The sequence below is a fragment of the Triplophysa rosa genome, linkage group LG1, assembly GCF_024868665.1.
Source record: "Triplophysa rosa linkage group LG1, Trosa_1v2, whole genome shotgun sequence".
Lineage (NCBI taxonomy): Eukaryota > Metazoa > Chordata > Actinopteri > Cypriniformes > Nemacheilidae > Triplophysa > Triplophysa rosa.
In genome coordinates, this window is record NC_079890.1 from 15,232,968 (window position 1) to 15,251,687 (window position 18,720).

Sequence of the window (18,720 nt, forward strand, 5' to 3'; positions counted from 1 at the left end):
AATTATTTTATTACTGTTTTATTCCTGTTTTAATTCTTTAAGGAGCACAAAAATCAGTTATTCAAACTGGAAAATATAGAAAACAATCACAGAACATTCAACATCACTAAAACACTAAAAAGCTTCGGGTTATGCATTAGTCTGGCTACTCTACATAATGAATGTCTTTCTTACATTGTATCTGTATGCGGTTGTTAATAAAGCAATAAGCCCCAAGAAGCAGTGGGTTACAGTGCATTTTCGCGAAGCGGAGTGCCTAAAACTGCGTAGCTGTTATAAAATGCACTGTAACCCACTGCTTCGCAGGGCTTATTGCTTTTATAAAAGGGTTATTCCATATGCTTAGCAAGGTTTCATAAAATAAAGTAAATAAAATGATATTTAGGCTATGTGGTGCGGTCAGCCGTTATATATTGGGGTATTTTATAACGGCTTAGAACTCCGCTCAGCCATGATCAGAATCAAGGACCAGAACTGACTGTTTTATAATGATAAACTTTGTGAGCGTGGCACACTTCAGCACAGCTCTTCTTCACAGGTGAATCATTTAAATGCCTCTGCTCTGATTGGTCAGTATATTCATACGTCGATTAACTTGATTGGCTGTAATGCTCAAAGATGAAGCGGAGCAAAAACGCTGTCATCGACATTCATTCATTTTCACCAAATCTTATTTAGATTGCGATTGTCGTAGTTAGTTTTTTATTATGCAGAGACCATTTGTCCGCTTTTATCTTGAATTTAGAGGGCAGTTTTGTTTACCTTGTCATTTTTTTCCAAGCCTCTGTTAATTTCCGACCCTGATGTAAACATTGTATGTTGGGAACCAATTAGGGGTGTTGTCATGAATCTCGGGTGAGGTGAGACACAGTGACAAGGAGAGAGGACCCAAACGCAGACAGCGGTTAAGGGGTTAACATGACATTTAATAACACAGACAAAATACAAAACAAAGACCCACGTGGGGGTAAACATAACAAAACAGAGGAACAAGAACAAGACTAACTAAACTGACAAGACTAAACTAATAACACATCACATAGGGACACAATAAACTAGACTAACTAACTAACATGTCTAGAACTCACCCACACGACACAGTGCAACATAACAGTACAATGATCCGACACCAGACAGAGAACACAGGGGCATTAAATAGAGGGACAAATCAAAGGGGAACAGGTGTGGGGCATGAACTAATAAACAACCAATAACGAGAGATACATAAGAGCGGGAACACAGACAAGGACCGGAGAGAGTATCGAAGGCCGACAGGGTCAAAATGACTCTCTCTACACATAACAAGGGATCCTGCCGTGATTCTGCCACAAGGTCAAGACAGACATGACAAGATGAGGCAGAATCACGACAGGTGTAACGATACTTCGTATTACGATATTTCGCGATGCAAAAATGTTACGATGCGCATCGTAGAGAGATGGGGATATTTTACGATATGTTTAATTCGATTCGTTCAGCGGTCAAGACGCTACCTACTCTGTGCCAGCGCGTCACGTGTGCTTATCTCACATATGCGGTAGAGAGGGAAGCACAAGACACAATCTGTGTCTCCAAGTGGTTTACAAAGCGTCGTATTTTCCTTCACAATCGCCGTTAAAACACAGCAAACTTGAAGCGTGACTGCAGGCGAGTCACCCTGAAACTCATTACAAAGGCAGCACAAACGTTTTTAAATGCCAACGTTAGTTTATCCGCTAACGTGAGCTGCTGCATAACGTGATATGCAACATAAAGTAAGCCAAAAGAAACCAGCACTGTTCCGATCAGAGAAGCGATGAAGTGAGTCGTACTGTATATTAAAAGATCGAATGACATGCTAAAAAACAAGTATGTGATTTGCATGATTGAAGAAATGTAAAACAGTTTATGTAATATGTCTTTTTGAAAGATTTCTCTCATTCATTACTGTCTCAAGCAAAGACAGCGCAGCTTCAAAGAGACACGAGCCAATAGCACTTGAGCGTGAGCTCTGTCAGAGCGTTTCATTGGTTGAATGAACTGAATGAACACGCCCTTCACTGAAAGAACGAGTCAATTGAGTCAAAATGAGACTGAATGAACTGCTACATGTCGTTCGTGGTCTAATATTCTCTGTTACAACAATGCATATCCAGTAGTTACTCAACTTTTCTGAAAAATAAAGGTAATGACCTGGTTTAATTTAATTCCAAGGTAAAGTAAATTATGTCAAAACAGTTAAATCTTTGTATGGAACATTTAATTACACCGATTAAATGAGTTAATCCAGATTTTAGTAGACTAAATATAATGTAGATTTCGTCGACTAAAAATAGACTAAAACTATGATAAATTGGGATGACTAAAACTAAATAATATCATTTTAGTAAAAAGACTATGACTAAAACTAAATCAAAATTTGCTGTCAAAATTGACACTGATCTTAATTCTAATTTCAGTTAAGCCTTAAAATGTTAAAATTCTTTTATTAAGTTGTATGTGCAACAAAATAAGTTACTGAAATTGTTAGTATTATGAAAATAAATGTTATTTGAATTTGTTTCATTTTTGAATTTTGTTCAAAATATCGAGATGTGTATCATATCGTGAACCCAGCATCGATATATGTACTGATTCGTGAGCTGAGTGTATCGTTACACCCCTAGAACCGATACTATCCATTAATAGAGCCTAACATTAACTTACACAATGAAAATTTAGGTAATTCTAAACCCAAGGCTAGAGTGAAACTCAGAGTCGGCGCCAGAGCAGATCTACTGGAGGGGTATTGGGTCATCGGCAGGGGGGCACTGCCGTTTGAGAAATATTTTGACGCAGTGGCGACATCATAGTCAAGTCCAACACAGCAGAAATGCTATAAAAAATGAAACACTTTTTTATTATTATTAATTATTATTTGCTAATTTCATTTATTCTTGTTGTTGTTAATTTCCATATCATGTCACTTAGTCGAGGTTATGTGGTAGCCCTATGCACACAGTTTACTCAGTCACACACACGAAGACGATAATAAAAGGCATAAGGGGGTGGGGTAAAGTTATGCCCTCTCTCTACTCCAGCACAGTCACACACAGCGGAGGGCTGTAGTTCAATTCAATTCAATTCAATTTTATTTATATAGCGCTTTTCACAATGTGCATTGTTCCAAAGCAGCTTTACAGGAGCAAATAAGAAAAACACAGAAAGGTAAAACACAGCACAGTGCATGGTGTTTATAGACCAAGCAAGATCATTATAATAATAATATCTAATAAATAAATAAATAAAATAAATAAATGCAGTCTCCCGGTGAGCAAGCCAACACTGCACTGCTCTGCTGTGGCGAGGAGTGTAGTGGAGGCTAAACGCAAATAAATGCAGTTTACCCATCTCTGACATGTGTTACCTTTTTGTTAATCTGCCTCTCCGATCGCGGATAATGTTAGCTGTAACCGTTTGCTCTGGTCCATTTCTCACAATGATGAGTCGACAAAGTTATTACGAAGCACGTTGTTTAATCTCGCCAGCGAAAGCTCCATCCATCACTATACCATTTGACAATCACTTGAACTCTCGGGTGGTTTCACGAACCTATAAAGAAAACAACAAAACCTCTAAAGCAGCTTACTCTCCTTTTCTCCATCTGCTACTTTTCTCTCACATACGTGAATACCCCGCACCCGCACTACTTTTGCCATCATTCAGTACGGCCAGGACTACAAACCCCATGCTTCTTAAAGGAAGCATGAACAACCAAAATTATGCGTTTTCCCCGTTCATTTCATTTTATTTCATTTAAGTTACAGTTTGCACATTTAATATTAAAAGAATAACTAAAAGGGATATTTTTGGGCCACGCCATGGCCTGTGGAAGGAGGGGCATCAATGACCGCTAGGGGGGAAAGGCCCTCGAATGCCCCACCATAGCGCCGGCGAAACTTGTTTAAAATACGATGCTTCCTTCATGTGTATTTCTAAAGTTTGTATGAAGTACACCTGCTTAGAATGATAAAAGAAATAGGGGGTCGGTCTCTCCCAAGACTATATTTATCTGAGGTTAGAAAACGCTGGGAAACTTTACATTTACGCAACATAAAGGTGTAACATTAGAAAGTAGATAGATAACACTATAATGGTATGGTTCAACAAAAAATTTACTTGGCTGAGTCAGGCTTGAAATGGCTAACAAGCGTGTATGTTTTAATATTCCATTTGTTTAGCAAATTGCAGGGATCCATTTACTTCTTTTCTATCTTTCGTCAGTATTTAAAAAGAAATCTCAGATTTTGCACTGTACAATCCATCACACAACAACTTTTTTCTGTTCTAAGCAGAGTAAAAATAGTGGTAAACGATGATGTTACAGTGACTCGCTTGATTTCGTGTGCGGTGACGTCACGTGCACTGCCGCCAAACATCAAAATAAAAGCTTTGTTCAACGAGAGGTGAAATCAGATGTCAATCAACATAAGTAGTGAATCAAATTTTGGGGTGGCCAATTGGATGTCAGGGGTGTTCAGTGCCACCTTGGACCTCCCTCTGGCTCCGCCACTGGTGCCAAATAATATTTCACTGCAAGAAAAAATAAATAAAAGAAAGAAATGTTGTAGTGCTCTGAAAAGAAGGCTTAATTCATCAAATTGAAATATACTTGACATTGAAACTATTATTATTGTTTCCATACAGTGGAAACTGGGATTTATTTTGTAAATCTTCTATACCATATGACATCTTTGTATGAGGAACAGATTATAACAGATTATAATGTTGGGTTTACACATTTTATGCAGACTTTCCATGACATTATGACTGTGACTATGATACAGTACCTTGTATTTCCTAACCATCATTCTACCCCTAAACCTAAACCGCATTTTTACATTTTCAAATAAACATAATTTAGTTCCATTAATAAGCTTTTTAAAAAAATGTTCCCATGAGGTTAAGCTTTATTGGTATATGTGTTTACCAAGACACACACACAAACGCATGCACAAAGTGAATTGTCACTGTCATCAGTGAAGCTCTCCTGATGAGGGAGAGAGTTTCTAACATACATTTCAGGCAGCTGTCGGAACATATCAATTCATCTCTCATCCCTAATTTAATGAGATTGTTGACCCACATTTTAATAGCTCTGTTTATGTCATTATTTGCCAGTCTGATGGGAACCGACACCCTTGACTACTAACACTACACCGTGTTAGTGCGAACATTTCTGTTTTTAGCTGTGCAAATGAGTTCGACTATTTCTACACCATCAGCTTTGAGTTAGTGTAAGAGCACTGAATAGGGTGTCTGTATTTGTGAATGAGTGTGTATGAGTGGGCATGTGTTTTCATGAAAATGGGTGTTAATGTTGGCAGTCTGTATAGAGACAGTGTGATATCTCATGTTTGAATAGAAAAGGAGACAGTTGTGTGCAGCTGGTCGCTGAAATCTGTATTGCTGAGAGAGATCTAGACTGGTTAGTACTGGTTTGGTCCTGGTCTAGCAAATGGATCAGCTTAGCAAGTCAATCATGCTAGTAAATCCAGCAGGTTTTCCGCTGGTGTTGTAAGCTTTTTTTTGTAATTTTTTTATTTGCATGCAAAAACGACACACCTGTCTCTCTGTAAAACTGCCAAAAAATGACTAAGTGATGCTGTTTTTAGCCAATCAGAGACTATCGTTTTGAACATTTGCGATCTACACCTTCTATCTAAAAATCACACGGTAAAAAACTAATTCATATTCCAGATCCACACCCCAACACACATGTTGTGTTTCTTGTGTAGTTTTTGATTCAGAGCTGAAAGAAGCTGCAGTCAGTGTTGACACGTGGAGACTGTTAATATGGAGATGTGTGTTCTAGCCCTTTTGGTGCTAGAATTATCCTAGAGCACTTTTCCACCATCACGCCGAATCGTTCTAAGCACAGTCTGAAACGGTTACAGTTATGTTTCCACGTGAGCCTGGTTCGACACGACATGATTACAAACTGTTCTCGGCTCGGAATCGTGCTAATGAATGCGCGCAGAGCCGTTATAGCGTTACCGAGGCAACGCGTGACCGTTTGTGTTTACATTCTAAAAATTTCCGTTATCAGCCCTGCGGTGGAAAATGAAACCATTTACGTACCGGCTGGCATGGATCGGCACGGAGTGGAACGATTAAGCAATGAGAACCCTGAAAAGTGTTAGCTAGTCATTTAAATAAAATAATGATTGTCAGTTCCTGTGCAATTTACTGAGTGCTGTCTGCGCTCTGTGCGTATGGCTGAGCTGTGTTACAAAGGATAATATATATTAAAAAGATGCGCCACTGCTATAACACTGAATCGGGAGACAATGCAATGCTCATATGGCCGCTCTAGCGAAGGCAGTCCCGCCTTCCAGTGAAAAAAGCCAATCGTCAGTCGACAAAGACTGATGATTCTCTGGGGTGGGGCTCCACACAGAAGCTCAGCTTAAGCACCCTTGAAAAAGGTGTTTGTAATGCACTTTAAACTTAGGAAACAAAATTTATAGTACGGTTGATGTCAGGTTTAATTGTTGGTCAGAAATATGCCATTTAATTGTGATTTTTGTCAGTGATTCAAAAAATATCTTTCTTAAATCTGTCTAAAGGTCGACTCTGTATTTTTATGGAGGGTCTATGGACAGAAATGCAATATAATATACATAACTATGTGTTCAGAGGTGTATAAAGACCTTACATAATGAAGCGTTATGTCTACATACACCGCAGGTCCCTTTGCATGGAATTCTCCATGTTGTTTCCACAGTAGCCCTAAATGGACAAACTGCTCTACAGAGTGCGTTTCGTAAATACATTATCTCCTTCAGCCAATAAACGAAACCATGATGACATCTTAGTTATGTGTCAGCCACCGTAATGCTTCAAGATGGAGGGCTGGAGTGAGCCGTTGGTTGCAATTCGCAACCTCACCACTAGATGCCACTACGTGACATACACTGGACCTTAAAACACTAGGCCTGCTTAACTGAAACATTTCAAAACATTTAAAATGGAAAATAGCATTTCATTTTAACATTACAGTTTAAAACAGCCTACACATTTTATCACTCCTCCTCCGACAGGATTGATGGACCTGACTGCACATTTTTCTACAGTATACTAATACACGATTATGCTTTACAGATTACAGAACCCTCAGAGTGCAAACCCCTTTTCCCCAGCACCCTTGATCTCTCACACTTCTGCCCTCTCACATGACCCATCACATCTACAGAGGAAGGCCTTCATTGCCATCTAATTACCACAGCTTTGGTTCGCCAATAACAGGCAGCACAAATGCAAAGGGGGTCTGGAGTGAATGTGTCATAGCTGATTAAAGGCAATGAGAGGACACAGCCCCCCCACAGGACCTGAAAGAGTACAGTGAGTCAGATGCATGATTAACTGAGCAGCAGCGTCTCTCTCTTATGAAAATAATATGGTATTTACACTGACTATTTATACACGGTTTTGCCCATACAACGTGATCTCATGAGAATTCTATAAAACGTATATTTACAAATTTAAAACGCAAAATACTGACGTATTTACAGCATCTAAATGCACAATACTGACGTATTGACGACACATAGAACGTTAATTATTTACATATGAACAACTTTACAGACTTACAAATGAATCCTTATGAATATCGTTATCGCGGCATTAACATTTTATTATATTGTATTTATTTGTCTTATCAATGGCATTGTGTTTTCTGTCAGAGTTCGGGGTGGAGAAGAACCCAAATGCAGGCAGGCAGTGGCAATGAAGGGGTTAACAGATTTATTACAATAAACAATGAACAGAAACAAAACTTTTTACTAAGGTAAAAAACTGAAAACAAAACACTTCCCTCGGTGGGGCAAAAACAATAGGACAAAATAACTAAACTGTGACACGACACAACGTCTATTAACAGGCAGGGAACAAGCGCAATAAAACACAATACATAGGCACAGAGACCACTCACTTTGAGAGGACTGGGGCACGAATGGACACACATACACAACGTAATCCACGAGCAACAAGACAAAGAAACATGAGGGTATATATAGGGAAGACAAACGAGGGATAACGAGCGAGGGCAGGTGTGGAACATAAGACACGAGAGGGAGACAATACAGGAAACAAGAGGGGCGGGGCCAATGACGAGACACTGGAGAGAACGTATATTATTGTCAAAAGGACAATAATATGTTTCTCTCCACACATAACCAAAGGCTTTGTCATGGCTCTGCTACAGGACCAAGAAAAACGTGACTAAATGAAGCAGAGCCATGACAGTTTTCAATTGCATTTATTAAAGTTTACTCATTTACTTATTGACATGATTTCGGTTCTGTGTGATTTCTGCTGCCAACTCTTTTAGAATAAACAAGACTTCCCAGATAGCACACTCCATCTGGCTTACGTCTATTTGACGTCTGCATTTACAACTGCAAGACATCTGCAATACATAGTTTGCTCATCTGCAATACGTCTCGGAGATGTCTGTACATTTGTAATACGTCTGCTAAAGATCTGGAGATCTGGAAAACATCTTAGAAAGAGCCGTTTTACATCCATTCTAAATCATAAACATCTTACAGACATCTTATAGATGTCTATATGACGTCTGACAGCAGACATCTCCGAAACGTATTGCAGATGAGCAAACTATGTATTGCAGATGTCTTACAGATGTAAATGCAGACGTCAAATAGATGTCTGCCAGATGGAGTGTGCTATCAGGGTTTAAACTCTTAAAATGAATAATATTTCTGCAATCGTTTAACCATTACACTCTTAATAATAAAGGTGCTTCAAAAGGTTCTTCGATGCCATAGAAGAACCTTTTTTGTTTAAATGGTTCCATAAAGAACCTTTAACATCCGAAGAACAATTCCGTTTCACAAATGGTTCTTTGTGGCGAAAAAAAGGATTATGAAAAGGTAAGAAAGAGATTGTTCTTTAAAGATCCTTTGACTTAATGGTTCTTTTTGGAAACCAAGTGGTTCGTCTATGGCATTACTGTGAAGAACCTTTTAAGCACCTTTATTTTTAAGAGTGTACTTATCATGTAATGTTTGCTTTGTTTGCCATGGGACAGAAAGGCATTTTTTCCAACATGTTGTGACTGACAGTGGAACCATAAAATACACCAAAAACGCAAAATAATTACAAATGGAATAAATGTTATTTGTCAGATGTAATCCATATCTTCAGAATCCATTCGACTGCAAGGAACAGAGCCAAATCCAAGCCTTTATTTGGTGATCTTCACTTCCCTCCTGTGCAGCACCGTTAGCAGCAACACCGGTGCTGACGCGCTCGTTACAAATTCTAATTAAGTTGCCGCCGGTGTCATAGCTGTACGACAGGTTTTACGGCAGTAAACTCGAACGCTCATTGGCTCTCGCCTGCTTCGTCACAGATTGCGTCATGCCGTGTTTCTGGTTTGTAGGATAAACCGGAGTGGATCAGGATAATAATCTGGATATTTTCAGCGATTAACAACTTAAATTCTGCTCTGTTTCTCACACAAAACTGTTGTATTCCACCAGAGAGGACTGCGACTGCAACGCATCGTCATTTGGACTTTTTTTGGTATTTTTGAAATAAATAAATTATTGTGATTGCACTTATCTGTCTGTCAAGTTTTTCTTCATACTGTACATATTTTTAAGAAATGTATGGTTAGGTTTAGAGGTAGGAGTAAGATTTGCGACTATAAAATATATTTTTAATTCTATATTGTTACTAAAATGGTAATTTTCAGTACAATTTATATTTATTTATCTTCAATATAAAATGGGTAGGTTTAGGGTTTAGGTTTGGGGGTAGGTTAAAGGGTCTAAAAATATAAATCCTTATGGATACAATTGTTGAAACGCACAGATACAAATATCTTAATGAAATACAGGCTTTGTAAATATTTTACGTTTTTTTAGCTAAAAATACGTAGCAATTTTTACAGTTTTGTAAAACGTCCAAATTCAACGTTTTAGCATCACTAAAAAACGTACAAAAATGTAAACTTTACGTACAAATACCTACGTATAAACAATGAGATCAGGCTAGCCCATATGCTGGGCTTTAGGGCTGTTGAATGGAAGATCTAATTGTGTTCGGGGTCTCAGCAGACATCAGGAAGTATTAATTGTTGGATTTATGGGTTTGTTATTCTGCGTAGAGGTATTTGTGTGTGTTGTATTTTTAGCTCTTTACATAAAATCTTTTGTATGAAAATCATTTGATATTCATGTTCTATTTGTGTGCAAGAGTTGTTTTGTGAAGACCCGCCTTTCTGTAAACCACTGATGAATCTTCAGTGATGCATTGTTTTGTGTTCTCTATACACAGAGCTATCTTCATATGACCTCTAGTACGACAAGCACGGTTTGCTTGAATTTTATCTCTGTGGTGCTTCTCTCTCTCTTTCTTTTGGTGAGGATTCCGCATTAATCTCGTTTTTGTCCTTCCTTAGCACCTTGGATGATGAGGGAACTAACCTGCGACAACAGAAGCTGGACAGACAGGTGAGTCGCTGAATAGAAACCAGAGGAAATAAGATAAAGATGATTGACTGAGAAAAAATACGAATTTGAGAATGGAACAGTTTGACTGTCCGTACATCACTAACACAACGAGTTATAATCATTCCTTTGCCTTCCCCTGTGTTATTTTAATGAAATTCATGCAAATAGCCTTGAAATATTAAGCCAGGATTTTCCACATAGCAAGATTTGCCTCTCCGTGGTCTTCATTATTCTTGTGGTTTGCATTGGCCTTGTCGATAATCCTTTGTTATTAAACGCAAGAGACTGTAAAGAGCGACAGATGGGTTCCTTGGAAGCGTTCACAAAGTTTTTGGACAAACCATCTTAGTTAAATAATACATTTTTGCACTTTTTTTTGGAAAGTTCTCTCCAGACAGCTATATAAAGGATAAGTCTCCTAAAGTCCTAATTCTGAGCATTTATTTTTAAACACATGCCTTATAGCTCTAACCCTTATTTTGAGATTTTGTTAAAAATGTTACATCATTGGATATATAACTTCACTGAAATACTTGAAACCAGCAAAGCCGATTTTCAAACACACAGTAAGATTCAGTTAAACTAAATAGGTGTAGTAAGAATTGAGATAGATTTAGGGTAATGTTCGAAGAGTCAAAAAAGTCCTTTCTCTCCTCAGTTTTCTGAAACAAATAAAGATGATTTGAACGAGCTCTAAACATCATCCTCACAATCCTCTGTGTTGTTCTGCATCTGTAGGTTTTTAGGAGATCTGCCTGAGGGTGCTTTGCATCTGTTTGTCTGCTGCTGTGCTGTAAACACCAGTGATCATTGCAGCTGGATAGAAAGACAAGCTTCATTTGCTCCATATTTCGACTCAAGTCTTAGCCCACAGCACTCGTGTGCTCTTTAATGAACCTCCCACTCTCTTTGAAAGACCTCAGACCAAATTACCATGTTTATTGCCCATCTGCTTTGCATAATAACCTTTAAGGAGCTGAGCCTAAAATTGCAGAGCATCCCCTGATAGCACACATACATCTGGTTTACGTCTATTTGACGTCTGCATTTACATCTGCAAGACATCTACAATACATCGTTTGCTCATCTGCAATACGTCTCAGAGATGTCTGCTGTCAGACATCATATAGACATCTAGAAGATGTCTGTAAGATGTTTATGATTTAGAATGGATGTACAACAGCTCTTTCTAAGATGTTTAGCAGATGTTTTTAAGCAGCAGATCTCCAGATCTTTAGCAGACGTATTACAGACGTTCAGACGTCTCCGAGACGTATTGCAGATGAGCAAACTATGTATTTAAGATGTCTTGCAGATGTAAATGCAGACGTCAAATAGATGTAAACCAGATGGATTGTGCTATCTGGGTCACCTTAGCCAACTTCTTTATGACCACTATGTTTCAATGTATTTTAGTATGTGATTCAGAGCTGTCGCAATGATACTGAAAATGTTGTTTGGCATCGGATCTGAGAACACAGGAACGCGAGCACAGATTGTGAACGTGTTTAGGCATTGTATTCACAGATAAACCTTTTTTTTTTTTACAAAGGCATCAATATGGAGATGCACTGCACAAAAGCATGTTTCCCCAAGCAACACAGTACAAACTTTAAATAGAAACCCCTATGAGATGCAATCATAGGCATATAAAGCATTATTGAAATCACATCAATTCATTGTCGTTTCTATGAAGATTTCAAACGATAGAATGACATCATCCACACATTGTGGTTGTCAAGAGCAGGGCCGTGCACAGGGGGGTGGCCCGGTGGCTAGAGCCACTGCCCCTCTGCCCTCATGATCTGAGGTGCCCCTCTCAACCCCACTCCCACTTCCGGGCAGGCAGCCATTAAAGATCCCTGCTGAAAGTCGTCTGTTAACACTCCGCTAAACATCCGCTGATTCCGCTTATCCGCCCTGTGTTTTCCCGTTCGTGGGACAGTTTCAGAAGTTCATCCCATCACTGTAAGGACATTATCCACATTACAGACAGTGCTTGATACGCAGAATTAATCATTTGTATTTTTGTTGGTAATGTTTTGCTCCTGGTTTTCTATTATTGGTGCTAACTGCTAACAACTACAAACAAAATACAAAATATCCATGTTCTCATAAGAAAGTGAGAATTCTTGTCAAATCAAATTGTTGTCGATCTGATATAAATAACACCAACTTTACAGTTATTGGCACACTTTTGGTAGAAAATGCCTTCACAAAGCTGACAGTATGTCACACTGTAACTCCTGTGCAGTACATTTCCCATGATCTATTTTCTTAGTTGAAACCAGGAGGCTAATCTATAACATACATCATATCAGGGGGCGTAGCCAGCGGACGGGCCTGGCGGGCACAGGCCTGCCCACTTTATGAATAGGGCCACCCAGTTATTACAAAAATATTAAATGTTTTAAATTATTGTACTTTACCAATGACTACATGCACTGGTGAGGGACTTTTTTTCCGCTGCGCATCGATTAAAGACGCACTTAAGGTCGTCCATGTCCACACTCAAGCACAACAACCTGTTGCTATTGTCCATGGAACGTGAACTTGCAGACTCTTTGCACAATGAGGAAATAATTGCACTTTTCAATTCAAAGCCCATGCAGCTTGTTTTTTAATTTTATACCGGCCAGCCTAGTTGAAGAACAGATCCTGTGTTGTTATGCTTACCGTATAGCAAATAATTTATTTTAATTTGTATGTGAATTGCGGACTTGTGGAGGTAGTAGCATTTTGCTAAATATATGCGTTGTTACGTGTTCATTGTTCATGACCTTGCCTTTTAGTGATTAATTTGATATTTCATATATTTGAATAAATCTGGAAAACAAATTAAAACAGCCGTCGTTTATAAGGTTATATTTTACCAACAAATTGTAGAACATAATTCTGTTATTAAAAACTTGATATAAGAACTGTCTTATGTGAAATTTTTGTTAAAAGTTTTATTTGTGTTCATTGTTATTTAATTTGATTAACTAATTAATTAAACAAGCCTTATTTTTGTCTTTAAGGAAATATTTCTATTATTAAAATATGAATGGACAAAAACTGCCTTATGTGCTTGAAATTTGTGTTAAATGTTTCATTTGAGCATTATTAGATAAAGTCATTTATTAAATAAGCACTATTTTCGTTTTTCAGAAAGTAATTATTAAAAAATTTCGTAACACTTTGCAATAAGGTGCTATTTGTTGTGTTACCAAAACTTTATATAAAACAGTCTTATGTGCGATTACATTTTTTGGTAAACATTTTTAGTTGTTGATTATTAAATAAATGTGCTTAATTGATTAAATAAGTGGCATTTTCGTTTTACCGAAAATTTTAAATAAGGTGTTTAGGTAAATCAATGAAAATGAGATTAATGCAATTAGTCTAATATTAATGCAATACTTGTTAAAAACGTGTAGACGTGGTAGTTTGTTGTTGTTGTGCTGCGCGTGTGTTGTGCTGCAGTTTATTAAAAAAAAAGAAAAAAGATTAAAAATAAACAGCCAAGACAGTCAAAGTGCCCGCTCACTTTTGCCCAGGCCCGTCCAAAAATGAAATTCTGCCTATGCGACTGCATCATATAAATAACATTTTATTAAGACCATATTAATAGTAGCCCAGATAGCAGGAGAGCATGTGAAAACCATTGAATCATTTGTGAATGCATCAATATTTCCTGTAGCTCAGTGGTTAGAGCGTGGCACTATAGCAACACCAAGGTCATGTGTTCGATCCAAGGGATTGCACATACTCGGAAACAAATGTATAGTATAATGCAATGTAAGTCACGTTGGATAAAAGCGTCTGCCAAATGCATAAATGTACATATCACTTTTGCTCCCGCAAATAATGTTGAAAAATGTTTGAAATTTCAACAAATCACCATTATTGTGAAAATGGGCTACTATAAATGTTTTAAAAGAGTTGTACCTTAACATACAGTAGTACAACATAAAATATAGATTTACATATTTACTGAGTGCTACAGTGTGATAAAAACATTTCTAAGAGTGTATGCTGTCTTCTCCTGCCCCAACCCTTAGTGCCTTTTTGTTTTGTTTCGGCCACTGCCCCTCCAAATGTCTGTGCACGGCCCTGGTCAAGACAATGGATTTTACCCCATTAACAATTTTATGTTTTCTTTATTCAGTTCCATGATCAGAAATGTTTTATAGAGACTAATGCTGAGTGTTTTTCGCTTATATAATCTGAGGTAATATTATGCAGGCTTAGAGTACAATACAATGCTCTACCTTCCAAAGGTCTTTCTTTCTGCTTCTTTAAATGTTTAATGGACTTCAGTGCTGGGTTACCCCCGAACTCTTGACTTTAGCTTTATGTAATGTCAGGTTGCTGCCCAAGTAGATTGTGTGGGGAAACTTGTGCTGGGTTTAACATGCACTTGTGTGGGAAAAGCAGGTGCGTTGAGGCTTTAGCTAGGGAATACTAAAAGTTTTATAAGCGAGTGAGTACTTTCTTTTTTTGCCACCTGGGATGTTAAAGACGTTGCTTCAGGCGTCAAATATATAGAACATAAACATTCAAAATGTATTAATATTGAAATAAATTACATAAAATATTTAAGTTGTGCGTTTAAAAGGCATTTATTGTAATTATTTTGTATTTGGACATATTATTTAAACATATGCCTTTGATTTTTAGACAGCTTGAGGTTAGTTAGACTTCATCATAAATTCTCAAGTGAATATCATGGAAGTAAAATGTATTCTGAGGTATGAGTCATGGAGCTGCAGTTATTCCTACGGCAAACAATATTGAGCCAACTTCTCTATTTAATTGCCATAGCTCCTTTCAGATGTGATGTATTATGAATTATAATGTACAGTAGCTTCACGTATTTGTATGTTGTTTATATTTAAATATATTGTAATACATATTACAGTTGCGTCTTATTTTGTATTATACTTTTTATTACAAAATAGAATAATACATATGTATGGTGTGTAACTTATTAAACTTGTCTGAATTTAACTCCAATACTTTTGTAAGGTGTACAGGATGTGTACTTATTAATTTAAACATATGTTAATGGATGATATAAAGACTTTCAAAACAATTTATATTTATTATCTTTAAAAGAAATTGTGTGGGGAAGCAATACCATCGGTTTTTATAATTACAACAACAACTATGTGACCACCATCTGTGTACATTACAGTATCAAACTGTAAAATAGTTTAAAATGGTCGAGGTTACAAGAGAAGCCTTCATCCCAGAGGTTAAAAACTGTCAGTGCATCATGTCTCATCTTGTTGAATTATATTGTGGCTGTGTGGAAAAGCCCTTTTTATAATAAAATGCTTGATGTAATCCTGGTGTATTTTGGGCAACTTTTTGTTTTACTCATGTCTGCCTTTGGGAGTTTTTGCTGGGCAATATTTCTGGGAATTCTGTCACTGACTTTGTTCTAGACTGTAACTACTAATGGCAGTTCTCTCAGAAATACATTTGGTGCCAATTATTTGTTCTCACGTTTCTTTTTTTTAAAAGATATAATTAATGTCACATTTGCTTCAGTTTATTCTTCAGAAAAAAATAAGTAACAAGAACAGTTACATAACATTTAGTCAAATTTAGTCATTTAGTAAATGTTACATTTGTTATTCCACCGCCGTCATTCAGCATTCCCGTGATTATGATAATATATTGCATGTATCATGTAACCAGGAGCACCAGTAATTCCCTGCAGCTATCTTTGACATATTTAAGTGTCTATAAATAAGTTATATGTTGTGCGCTTAAGATGAATGTGTGTATCTCTTAATGTGTCTTTGTGTTTGCAGCGAGCTTTACTGGAACAGAAACAGAAGAAGAAACGTCAGGAGCCACTGATGGTACAATCTAATCTAGACGGGCGATCTCGAGTGCGCAGGACCCGACAGTCAGAGGAACAGGCGCCACTTGTGGAGAGTTACCTCAGCGGCAACAGCAGCACCATCTACCACGGTACAAAATACAGTTTAAAGTCTCATAGCATGTTGTCCCTTCAGAAATGTGACTGGAATGCCAATCAAATGAGTGAATTAGGCATAACTGGTTGTACAGGCTTTAAAGGACTTTAAAATGACAGGCTTTAAAATGAGCAAGTTGGTATAATTTATTAGGGTCTTCATGAAATGTCTGGAACATATTTTGCTTAAAAACACTCAATGGCTGTGTAAACAAAACCCTTTTTGCCTCTTCAAAAACAACTATGCTCACAGCAACCCGTTTTGGTGCATGTCTCTTTAAATGATAATGAGTTACTACAGTGCACCCCCCTTCTGTCCGGCGTGTCAACACAACACACGTGTAGTACTGCCATGGCAATGGTTTAGCTAAACTATGTTTCCTGATCTCCTCTGTGGTTAGTTTCGTTTTAAACGTCTCAAATCATTCGTCCGGAGACTAAAAAATCCGTCACAGAAAACAGCGCTCAGTTGTGTGTGTATGCTCGCCTAAAATCCACGGAATGCGCACCTGCAGATCTCAGTGGAATTACGTGGATTTTAGCGATTGTCGTTGACAAGTTATAACGTTACACACACAACTTGAGAGCATAACTAGTATGCTGTGACAGATTTTTCAGCCTAAGGACGAATGATTTGAGACGTTTAAAGTGAAACTAACCGCAGTGTTCGCCCCTGTTCATTAGCAAAACAAACAGCTTGCCGCAGCTGAACATATTAACGCACATAATGTATTAACATACATACAGCTAAACTCCAAGTGCCCATTTGCCAAATAACATATACATATAGAGTAAGTTTAACACTGGCTTTGAATGTTCTATTTAGCCTGTGACTGACTTAGCTCCTGTCATGGCTCTGCTTCCTTAGTCATGTTTTTCTTGGTCCTGTAGCAGAGCCATGACAAAGTCTTTGGTTATGTGTGGAGAGAAACTTATTGTTGTCCTTTGGACAATAATATACGTTCTCTCCAGTGTCTTGTCATTGGCCCCGCTCCTCTCGTTTCCTTGTTATCTTTCCCTAAGTGTTTGATTACCCTCACCTGCCCTGTGTCGTTATCCCTCGTTTGTGTTTCCCTATATATACCCTCTTGTTTCTTTGTCCTGTGCTCTTGTATTACGTATGTGTATGTGTTCATGCACATGTTGTTGCCCTGTGTTGTTGCCCTGTGTTGTTGCCCTGTGTTGTTGCCCTGTGTTGTTGCCCGTGTTCCTGTCCATGCCTAGTTCGTGACCTGTGAGTTTTGTGTGTTTGCTTTAGTTTTATCCTGCCTTGTTTGTATTTAGACGTTGTGTCGTGTTTTTCAGTTAGGGTTTTACTATTCTTGTTTTTGTTTTGCCCCCTCGTGGGAAGTCTTGGTTTTCTGTTTGTTTCTTAGTTTAGTTCCTGTTTGATACCCCCTCGTGGGTTTTTCCTTTGTTTTGTTCATTTAATAAAGTCATTGGTTAACCCCTTCACTGCCGTTGCCTGCGCTTGGGTTCTTCTGCCAATTTCCTGACAGCTCCCTTCGCTATCATATGTTATCCTCCTATATATACGGTACATGTACGTCAATTCAGACTGTTGATAAATATTACTTACATTGGCAGCTTGAGGAACAACTTTGAAGCTAATCCTGCTTGTACTGTCCCAGGTTGAAAAAGCACTCCGGCTTGTAGTGATTCGCCCAAACATGCAGGTTTTTACTTATGGTTTCTGAGGGATTTCCCCTAAAAATAAAACAAATCCACTCCTGTCTCTTCCGAGGTTAGGACTCTGTGCAGCGACTACATTGCATGTTGTCCACCAACTTTAGCCATGGCGTCACGTACACCGCTGTCATTTGTGAAAACAACAATGGGGGCAGCGCCGTGGGTGGAATTGTGAAGATTAAGGGGCGGTAATATTATAATAAGAGCCTGCGTCTAGGTCACATCAGGAGCGAAATCTGAACTGCTCGATTTCTCACATGCTTGCAGAGAAAGGCTTACCAAAACAAAGTTACTGGGATCTTGTTTTTAACGTTTTCTGGGTTGCTAGATGAACCGGGGACCCGATTATAGCACTTAAACACAGAAAAAATTTGACTTTCATACAATGGGTCCTTTAAGATTCTGTATTCAACCTCTAAAATTAAAAAAAACTTGAGTTTCACGTTCACTCAAGGGGATGCGACGTTATTCCAAGCTGTCATTTTGCTGACATGTGAATATCGACTCAAGCTGCTCAAACAGAGTGGTTCACAATAGCTGGTGGTTGAAAATGGAAATGCT

At 38.0% G+C, this 18,720-nt stretch overlaps 1 protein-coding gene across 4 annotated transcripts in view; it reads left to right on the forward strand.

The window, feature by feature from the left end:
• Positions 1 to 18,720, forward strand: part of tub (TUB bipartite transcription factor) — a 103,246-nt gene that overhangs the window by 53,130 nt on the left and 31,396 nt on the right. For 3 of the 4 annotated variants that reach the window (XM_057330558.1, XM_057330576.1, XM_057330564.1), the window contains exons 2-3: positions 10,448 to 10,499; positions 16,304 to 16,466. In XM_057330558.1, the coding sequence (XP_057186541.1) occupies positions 10,448 to 10,499; positions 16,304 to 16,466 (215 nt within the window). The remainder of the gene's footprint in view (positions 1 to 10,447; positions 10,500 to 16,303; positions 16,467 to 18,720) is intronic. The other variant, XM_057330571.1, reaches the window with a different exon arrangement.